Source organism: Pygocentrus nattereri, chromosome 25, assembly GCF_015220715.1.
Source record: "Pygocentrus nattereri isolate fPygNat1 chromosome 25, fPygNat1.pri, whole genome shotgun sequence".
Classification (NCBI taxonomy): domain Eukaryota; kingdom Metazoa; phylum Chordata; class Actinopteri; order Characiformes; family Serrasalmidae; genus Pygocentrus; species Pygocentrus nattereri.
In genome coordinates, this window is record NC_051235.1 from 24,171,910 (window position 1) to 24,182,740 (window position 10,831).

General features: G+C 40.5%; 1 protein-coding gene across 1 annotated transcript; it reads right to left on the bottom strand.

Annotated features, from left to right (window-relative positions):
- Positions 1-834: 834 nt before the first annotated feature.
- Positions 835-6,540, bottom strand: LOC108438545 (hyaluronan and proteoglycan link protein 3-like). The gene is made up of 5 exons (XM_017716428.2): positions 6,366-6,540; positions 5,847-6,013; positions 4,192-4,560; positions 3,611-3,913; positions 835-2,042 (listed from the first exon to the last, which is right to left on the bottom strand). The coding sequence occupies exons 2-5, from the start codon at positions 5,968-5,970 to the stop codon at positions 1,759-1,761; spliced, it is 1,080 nt and encodes a 359-aa protein (XP_017571917.1). The 5' UTR covers positions 5,971-6,013; positions 6,366-6,540; the 3' UTR covers positions 835-1,758.
- Positions 6,541-10,831: the final 4,291 nt, after the last annotated feature.

Genomic DNA, 10,831 nt, shown 5'->3' on the forward strand with positions numbered 1-10,831 from the left:
TATGTGACTAAATATGCAGATAAATGGGCATGTCCATCAGGCTAGTTGTTTTCTGTAAGAGAAAGCATATGAGGATTCAACCTTCAACTGCATGCATTATGAGAGCAATTAAAAAAAAAAATCAATTCACTTGTCTTGCATAAAATGGTCCTTAATTTTTTTTTCAGGCTTGACTATTAAATTAAAAAAATTAAAAATGTGTGCAGGGGTCCTTTTGGAGTATCCTGCTTTGAGGCAACATTGTGTGACAATGGGAAGAAACAATACAGACCCTGAAGTGTTAAGACCTGGTTTGTGACTGGCTAAATCCATTCCACTATCATACAGTGTTGCTTCTAGGCAACAAACATTTCTGCAAACTCTGCAAACAAAAACAACCAAAACTTATACTGAATGTTAAAAAAATAGGGTTAAATGTGCCCACTAAGAGATAATATGACTAAATACATGCTTTTATTGACAAATTGTTAACCCTATCGCTGTCTTTAAATATGTATATCATTATTGTAAAGTGAGGAAAATTCATTTGTTGCCGTGAGGCAACATTGTGCAGTAGAGGGTTAAAATATGCAATGTTAGTTATCTTGTTTACTCATGAGAATTAAACAAGATACATTTTGATACCCAAGTAATCAATTTAATGAATCAATCCAGACAACCTTATAGTAAACAAATGATTTATAGTACATTAAACACATACAGATAGACAAAAACATGAATTATGTGATCATTTTAAAATAAAAGATTATCCAAAAGTTTAAACTCCCCTGCTAAAATTATGTTTTGTGTAAAGTGTAAAGTTTGGAAGTTAAAACAATTTGTTTTTTGCTGAATTTAACATATTGAAAAAAATATTTTAATTGTGCCATAACTTTTGCACAAAATTTTTAATTTGGGCAGGGGCACCCAAACTTTTGCACACAACTGTACCTATATACATAGCTATTACACAAGTATGATTGTTACATGCATTGAAATAAAGCCGCCACCTTAACATATTCATACGCAATGAGGTAAAGAAAATACAGTAAAAAACATACATTTATGTTCATACTTATGGAGGTATTACTGTATACTGTGTAAGCACATGTTCCTGTCTCTCAGGACTGTGCACCTAGAAAGCTAATTCATAAAAATATAACAAAGTACTTAAAATTAACATATGTATCCTGATTATCTTATAAGCAGTCTCTTCAGCTAAATACAGTTGAGAAAGTGCTTTGTGGTTTGGAAGCTCTACCAAGAATGATGATGAGCAAACCAGCAACCCTATAAACCAGAGCTTACCAGAAAGAAGATGTAATAATTATTATGTACTTTAAATTTAACTGGAAATATACCATTTTTTAATTGTACATATTTTGGTCAGTTTATGGGAACAAAACTACAAATGTTTCAGTTCTTGCCCTTCTCAATGTGACACAAAATCTGATCGGCAAATATTTAGTATTTAATGTGTCTGAACAATCTACAAAAGCATAGTGACCATATTTTGTTTTCCTAATAATTTGCCACCTATATACATTCACCTACATAGTATCACCCCTGCAGTCTTTTAGATAGTTATGGAAATCTGAGCATGAATCTCCAAAAAGAAGTGAACAATCTGTAAATGTTTAATCCTTACTAGAAGTTTTCTATCCATATCTACAGCTCTCAGCTGTATGAGGTGAGTTCAGACATATACTTTGGATTGAAGACAATGTCATTCACATTCAGCAGGCAAAGGCAGATTCTCAATACACATTCAATTAGCTTTTACCTAGAGCTATAGCAGTACACCCCGTGCTTGTGGTACGGGGAGGGGAAGCCGAAGCTGCGGACCCCTGGCTCATTTGGGCCACAGTTTGGGCGAGGGTTAGTTATGGGGTAGCGCAGGCTCCCATCAGCCAGCCAGCCAGCATCACAGCGATCCAGCCCCAGGAACTTCCAGGCTGCAAACAGGTGACCCACCTTGGCTATTTGTGCACCATCCTCAACACAAGCCTGGACGGCCTCAGTGAAGTTCAGCCTCTGAGGATGCTGGAGGTAGTAGACTCTGCCTGGAAGAGGATACAAAGTTAACAACAGATCAGATAGTATAAGTACAGGTGATTTTAAGATCATTGACTGGTTTCCAGAGCACTACACTCTTTAAAAAGATGGTTTTTCAAATTGTTCTTTAATGAATAAAATGTTTCTAAAAAGAACCATGAACAGTACTAAAGGGGTCTTTGCACCATGAAAGTGTTCTTCAGATTGATAGAGAATGTGCTGTAGATGAAAAGGGTTATATATAGCACCCAAAAGGTTGAAGCTGACGCTTGACACTGTAACAATGGAAGAACCCTTTTTGGGTGCTATATAGAATCCTTTTCAAAAAGGTTCTATATAAAATCATCTACAGCACATTCTGAAGAGCACTTTAATGATGCACAGAACCCTTTAATCATGCAAAGGGTTCTTTGAGTGTTCATGCTTCTGTATAGAACTATTTTCTTTACTAAACAACCACAGAAAGAAGAACCATCTTTTTTAAGTGTAGGTTTAGACTGAATATGATTTTTAATGGTGCTATACCATGCAGGTATTGCAATTTAGCCCAACACTATGTTTAATACATCCACAGGAATCCATACCATGTGTGTTAAATGCATTCAATGCATCACTTAACACAAATTAATATTGGTCTACATGCCTTAGGATGTCATCTTACACTTCAATGAAATACTTGTTACTTGAAACTAACTGAAATAATTAAAACATCCCTGTTTTATGCAGAAGCAACAATATTTTATTATGATTTATGGGGCCCATATCATGGAAAATCAAATTTCCCTTGCCTTTTTAAATATAGGAGATTGAAGTAATATGTAAACACAATAAAAATATATAGACACTAAGCTGCAAAAAAACTGTTTTTCATTCACTGTGTCTGTAATGTCATGAGAACCAGCTGATTTACATATGTCCACCTATTTAGCCTATTGCCGTTTAGCCCCGCCCATTCACTATGAAATTGTACGCATGGGTGCTCAATCCTGGTCCTGGAGATGTACCACCTTGGAGAATTCAGCTCCAGCCAGCCTGGCTCTAATATTCAGAGGATCCTCATTAATTGGATCAGGTGTGCTTTATTAGAGGGACAAAGCTATGCAGGGTGGTACATCTCCAGGATTGGGCACCCCTGTTTTAAGGAGCGTTTCAGATCTGAGTGTTTTTTTAATGATTCAAAAATCATTAAAGGACAGCCAGTCAGAACAAGCCAGTCTTAAAGGTGAAGTAACAAGAACAGCCTGTTCAATTTTAAGTGATAAAGAGAGGATAGAAATGATCATATTAAACTGAATTATGAACATTTGTGGTGCATAAAACCACACAAATATTATAATTTGACCTTGACGGGAAAAATTATACATAAGAGCAATGTACGATTTAGGGTCTTTAAAGTCACTCTAAAATCAAATTTGACCTTTTTTAGCTTGGTAGTTCACATCTCTGGTCATACTAAACACTAAAGATCTTTGAGAGCCAGATCAGAGAGAAACAAACTTCTATCAAGTTGTGGGAAACCAACTTCAGTGCAATCCAAGGGGAAAAACACATTCAGGATTGTAAAATTCTTTCTAACCCCTGATAGAGCTGGAGAAACAGAAGACGTCGTAGCGGTGCATGTGCTTGTGTCTCATTCCATAGCTACGCAGCCCGGGGGCCAGGTCGAGGCCTCCACAGGGTGTCCGCGGCTGAGTGATGGGGTACTGCACCGTCCCGTCTGCCAGCCAACCAGCGTTACACCAGTCCAGCCCCTCCTCCCAGGCTGTGTAGAGCTGGTCAAATGTGGCCACTGCAGCATCCTGCTCCTCACATGCCTGCCGTGCTGCCCGGAAGGTCATGTGGTAGCGGCCGTGCCGTGGCTGGTAGGGGAACACCACACCTGAAAGACATGGACCAGGTCACTACAGTTTTAGTCTGCGGAGCCAATGACCACAAATTTAACCCTATATTAATTTCTCATAATTATTTTAATTGTTTCTCACTTGTAGCTGTCTTGCAGAAAAAAAATAACAATGTTAACTTGTTTTTGCCCTTCATTATGTAATAATTACATAACTGCATTCAGTCTAGCAATAATCAAAGTGATCATTCTACACTCCTACTGATTAAGAAAAATAAAGTGTTGATGCAAATGTTTGTGAGGATTAAGCTAGGCACCTCTGAGCTCCAGATGCACTGTTGCACTCTCATCTTCCAGCCCATCGATGACCTCACAGCGATACTGCCCACTGTCATTCAGGCTCACATTAGTGATGACCAGTGAAATGTCTCCTGGGAAGTCCTGCTGAAGGTACACTCGATCTTTAAAGTCCCCAAAGCTGCGATGCCGGTGATCAATAGCAACCAGGACATCAGACTCACTGTCCCCAAAGACGGGTAACCAGGCCCACTTCACCCGCACTTTCCGAGGGCTGCTCAGTGGAGGTTCGTACCAGAAGTTGCAAGGCAGGGTGATGTTATTACCACTTACAGTGAACACAGAGGGCAGCTGGGCCTCGATCTGCAGTTTCACTCCATTGAAGAAGACTGCACCCAAAAAAAAACAGGCTTTAAACATTAGGATAGACATCCTTCATCATATCTATAAAGTACACAGGCTTTATGGCAGACCTTGGCATCCTGCAATTGGAATTGCATTTGTGTTGTATGGAGGTGAATGTGGCCAATGTGGTCAAGGTGGTCAATTTAGACTAACACTTTTGAAAATCTGTAATATTTTATATGGTACTGAGTTTTTAAATATTTATTGGCTTGGTGAAAAATCAAAAGTGAAAAGTCCAAAGTTTCACCACAAATCTCCTATAATAGCATCATAGCGCCAGTGCAAAACTCAAAAAGCCCCAGGCACCAAATATGTGTGAACTGCAAGGTAAGGGAAAAGTGTAAATTATATTTTGAGTGAACCATTCCTTTTAGTTCAGAATTTAGTCAGGGATGGGGGGGATATATCATCTCAACGATTCTGCACAATTGTTATCAAAAAAGATACATATTATTGATCATATTTTCCATTAAATCTCCCACACAAGTCATACTGTGTTGTCATCACAAGCTAAAACAGAGTGCATACAGAGCTGAGTCAAAAAAAGCATCTGTCAGCGTGCAGCAGCCCTTAGTGTATTGGCTAGCCTGACAGCTAAATTCACTACCACTAATTTGTATCAACATTACATGATTTTTCTACCTACACTACAAGGCTTCCTCATATGCATTCACTGTTAATAATATCATATGTTTTTGTGTTTTAATGGTGGCATATAAAGCATCAGATATGATGTGGCTCAACGTATTTTCTTTAACTAGTTTTATGCATGAAATCTGCAACTTTTATGTGGTGCTATAGCGTTTTATGAAGGTCATATAGTCTCAATGTTGGTCGCCCCTACTTGTCAGACCAGATATACACTACTGGTTACTACAGGTTACTCTCATGGAAAGTAAACATTAGATATTCCTTTTTAATGATCATAAAAAGGTTTCTTTAATAGTTTAACAAAGTGCATGTGAATGCTACAGAGCCTCTAAAGTGACATGGTGATTATTTTTTAGAAGGCATGGCCAGGAATGAATATATTGTGGCCACAAGTTCAGTTTCTCTCAACTTGTGGCCACAATATTGCAATTTGCAGACTTTGTATATTCATTTCTGGTTTTAGTATATTAATTTGGGGTCTTAACATAACAATCTGAGGCCTCAGCATAGTAATTTGCTGCCTCAGTATAGTAACTCGTGGCTCAGCATATTCATTTGTGGCCACGTCGTATTAAAAAAATAATCACCATCGTCAGAAGTGCTATAGCTCAGAACATACTCTCTCCGTTGCCGTTGCCGTTGATGATGTCTTGGTAGAAGAAGCCATTGGACAAAGTGGAGGCTGCCTGGCAGGAACAGAGCAGTTGCAGGGAAAATACCAGCAGAGGGCGCACTTTGTCCATTTCCTACAGTTCACTATGAAAACGTGCTAATATTAACTGAAAACTGAAAAGAAAAGAAAAAGAGAAAAGAAAAGGGGAAAAATAGAATAGGATGGACAAGAAAAGCAAATTACCTTACGAATGACTGGCCAGCTCACACTTCATACTTTCTTAGGCGAAATTTCATCTTTATTTTCTCAAAACACAATACACGGGCAGCATACGGCATATGCGCTTAATTAAAGCGTCAAAATATCAGTTATTTGGCACAAAAGCAAATGATATCTGTTAAAATATCGTTTCATTCCGATATGACCAATAATCCGTAGCCTTTCAGAGCTATGATAGCTTGTCTCCATTAATCACACCAATTTCTTAAAGGAGCAACACGACAATAAACACAGCGTCCTACTGACCTTTTCGCTGCTGCATTCACTTCAAACGGCACCTGCAGCCCCAAATGACCCAAACGTAGCTGGGAGGCTTCCTCGCAGTGTCTTCAGCGTCTGATCCTGCAGTTAAACATAGGAGCACAGCAGCTCCAACTCTGAGGAGAGATGAGGACAGGAGCTCCACTTAAGCTGACCAAAACTGACCAGAGGAGGCTATTTTAACATGGTGGGAAAACGAGGAAACCTCCACAACCACAGGAACTCCATTGTCTTCTTGAGGGAGGGGTGAAACGTCACCTCTATCACTTTAGAAACTCATAAACCTACATCTTTAAATGGGTGCACGTGTAGCGTTATCTACAACTATGTCCGATTAAAACACTACAATAACAGCAGTAAGATCCAGGTACATCACGTGCTCTTTAAAAACGACAGTAATTTGATTATAAATGTACAAATAGAAATGCATGCAATTGTGGGAACATATTGAACACATATTAACAAATGATATGATCATTAAAAAGAAATAGTAATAAATATTAGCACTATGGCATAAATGGCTCAGGAATAGCAGGAACAATTAAGTAATACATCTATAGTAATACAAGATGCATTACAATATCTTCACATTAGACCAACAAAAAAGGGGAAAGGGGTTTTGTGTGGGGATTATTTTCTAGCTTTCAAGACCTTCATTCTCTAGAAACACTGTCCTTTTGTATATGAGGTCATTGTATGGTCCATTTATCCCTGCCATCTAAACCATAACAAATGAGCTCAGCAGGAAACAGCTTGAAGAAAAAAAGATCGCCTCAGCACAATCCTGTCAATGCTGCACTGATCCAAGCACAGGTCAAGATTTTTTAAACACATCTGTTGTCCGAGTGTAAAGAAGGTTTTTCACAATGTCATTCTTTCGGGTGCCCTAGAGTTTTTAAAGCTTACCTGTAGCTCCTTTTTTCATTGTAATCCTTAAAAACTGCAATCCAGGTTTTGGAGAGACAAAAGAAGACCAGCCTCCACGCACACTGAAGCACCTGGGCAGATACCAGTCTGAAACTACAGAAAAAAATGGGCTTAGCTGTTTCATCAGTCGCCTGTTTTGGAGCACCTCTTGATTCCCCCTCTGTCCTCAGACACTCTGGGCCATTACGTGCATTTGGAGGGCAGTGTGTGTGCACCGGCAGGGCAGATGAAAGGCCTAGCTCCAGGCTAGGAATGCTGAGCTGGTGTGAATAGTCGGGGGCTGCTGGATGAAGCTGTAATTTGGGTAACAAACTGGAACAAGCTGGAACTGTGCCGTGAATGTGAATGTTTAATGTTTTCATATGTACATTTCAGTATCCATTAAATACACTGCTCAAAAAAATAAAGGGAACACTTAAACAACACAATATAACTCCAAGTAAATCGAACTTCTGTGAAATCAAACTGTCCACTTAGGAAGCAACACTGATTGACAATCAATTTCACAGCTGTTGTGCAAATCGAACAGACAACAGGTGGAGATTATTGGCAATTAGCAAGACACACTCAATAAAGGAGTAGTTCTGCAGGTGGGGACCACAGACCACTTCTCAGTACCTTTCTGCTTTCTGGCTGATGTTTTGGTCACTTTTGAATGTTGGTGGTGCTTTCACACTCGTGGTAGCAGGAGACGGACTCTACAACCCACACAAGTGGCTCAGGTAGTGCAGCTCATCCAGGATGGCACATCAATGCGAGCTGTGGCAAGGTTTGCTGTGTCTGTCAGCGTAGTGTCCAGAGGCTGGAGGTGCTACCAGGAGACAGGCCAGTACACCAGGAGACGTGGAGGAGGCCATAGGAGGGCAACAACCCAGCAGCAGGACCACTACCTCCGCCTTGGGGCAGTCGTGGGCTGGAGGTTAGGGAGCTGGCCCTGTGACCGGAAGGTTGCCGGTTCGATCCCCAGGGCCGACAGTCCATGACTGAGGTGTCCTTGAGCAAGACACCTAACCCCCAACTGCTCCCCGGGCGCCGTGGATAGGGCTGCCCACCGCTCCGGGCAAGTGTGCTCACTGCTCCCTAGTGTGTGTGTTCACTGGTGTGTATGTGGTGTTTCACTTCACGGATGGGTTAAATGCGGAGGTGGAATTTCCCCGGTTGTGGGATCAAAAAAGTATCACTTAATCTTAATCTTTGTGCATGGTGGAACAGGAGGAGCACTGCCAGAGCCCTGCAAAATGACCTCCAGCAGGCCACACACTGTGCATGTGTCTACACAAACAGTTAGAAACCGACTCCATGAGGATGGTATGAGGGCCCGACGTCCACAGATGGGGGTTGTGCTCACAGCCCAACACCGTGCAGGACGCTTGGCATTTGCCAGAGAACACCAGGATTGGCAAATTCGCCACTGGCGCCCTGTGCTCTTCACAGATGAAAGCAGGTTCACACTGAGCACATGTGACAGATGTGACAGAGTCTGGAGACGCCGTGGAGAGCGATCTGCTGCCTGCAACATCCTTCAGCATGACTGGTTTGGCAGTGGGTCAGTAATGGTATGGGGTTTCATTTCTTTGGAGGGCCGCACAGCCCTTCATGTGCTCGCCAGAGGTAGCCTGACTGCCATTAGGTACCGAGATGAGATCCTCTGACCCCTTGTGAGACCATATGCTGGTGCGGTTGGCCCTGAGTTCCTCCTAATGCAGGACAATGCTAGACCTCATGTGGCTGGAGTGTGTCAGCAGTTCCTGCAAGATGAAGGCATTGAAGCTATGGACTGGCCCGCCCGTTCCCCAGACCTGAATCCGATTGAGCACATCTGGGACATCATGTCTCGTTCTATCCACCAACGCCACGTTGCACCACAGACTGTCCAGGACTTGGCGAATGCTTTAGTCCAGGTCTGGGAGGAGATCCCTCAGGAGACCATCTGCCACCTCATCAGGAGCATGCCCAGGCATTGTAGGGAGGTCATAAGAGGCACGTGGAGGCCACACACAATACTGAGCCTCATTTTGACTTGTTTTAAGGACATTACATCAAAGTTGGATCAGCCTGTCGTGTATTTTTCCACTTTAATTTTGTGTGTGACTCCAAATCCAGGCCTCCATTGGTTAATAAATTTGATTTCCATTGATGATTTTTGTGTGATTTTGTTGTCAGCACATTCAAATTTGTACAGAACAAAGTATTCAATGAGAATATTTCATTCATTCAGATCTAGGATGTGTTGTTTGAGTGTTCCCTTTTTTGAGCAGTGTATATTACTTCACCATGGTTACACATTTAACTCATTGGAAAAAAAATTATAAAACAAAATGTGCCTTAACTTTTGCACAGGCCACATTTTATTTCTTTTTATTTCTTCCCAATATGTTAAATGTGACATATAAACAGTAATTGAGCATTAAAATGTGCAGAAGTGTGTTTTCTGCAGAGGACGTGTTGACTTATTTTCACTTACATAACAAACAATACATGTCATTTGACCAGGGGCACCCAAACGTTTGCGTGCAACTATATATAATCGAAGAAGGGAACATGATCATTGCAACATTGCTCTGCACTCTTAAAAATAAAGGTTGTATGGTTCTTGGTTTAGACATAAGGTTCTAAGAATAACCCTTAATACAGAATGTTTGCATTATATAGAGGTTCTTTAAGCTTTAAAAGGTCTTCATACTCACACTTCTCATTCATGAAAATGGTTCTTTAAAAAAATTATCCATTGTAAGATTCTTTAAGGTACTAAAAGTGGATCTGCAATGGCATTGCTCCAAAGAACCCCTCCTGGCACCTTTATCTGTAGGGGTCTATTAAGTAGAGCCTCAGAAATCTATACAGTCAGTTAATGTTTATTAAATATATAACTGTATTTAAACTCTAATTACATTGTTCCTCTTGTTTCACTGTTAAGTTCTGGATGAAATCAAAAGAGTTCAATTTTTGAAACCAACGCTGGAAAACTGGCCAATCAGAAATGTTTTTTTTTCCATAGTATTTAAATAGATATGTCGAAGCAATATCTCCTATTGGTTAGGACATCAACATTCCGTATGATTACTAAGTTATAGAGGAATGAACTAATCAGGTTTTAATTTCCAGTAGGTGGGATCAAATTTCGCAAGACAAAACATCACTTTAGTGCTTTTGGTCCTACTAGATAAGTCAGCATCCTTATCAGTGGTTGCCAGATATGGAGCAGGTCTAAAGTAGACCTCTCTACTGAGTCACTGTGAAACAGCTGCAAGTTAAAACATGCTGCTAATATGTGTGCCACAAACCTCAAATAAAACATGTAACGTTTATAAGAAGCTTCCAATGTCTGTGTTTAATCTAGTAATGCTAAAAATAGATTGTGCAACATTCAGCGCTAACAAAGTTCTAAAATCACATAGAGAAATTAGTACAAGCTCTAATAATGTAAGGGAGAGCGAGGAGGCGGATGCACACGCTGAGATAAGCGAGATTTATTATGGGCAAATCCAGGGTCGTGGTCAAGACGGTCCAGAGTCAAAGAGCCA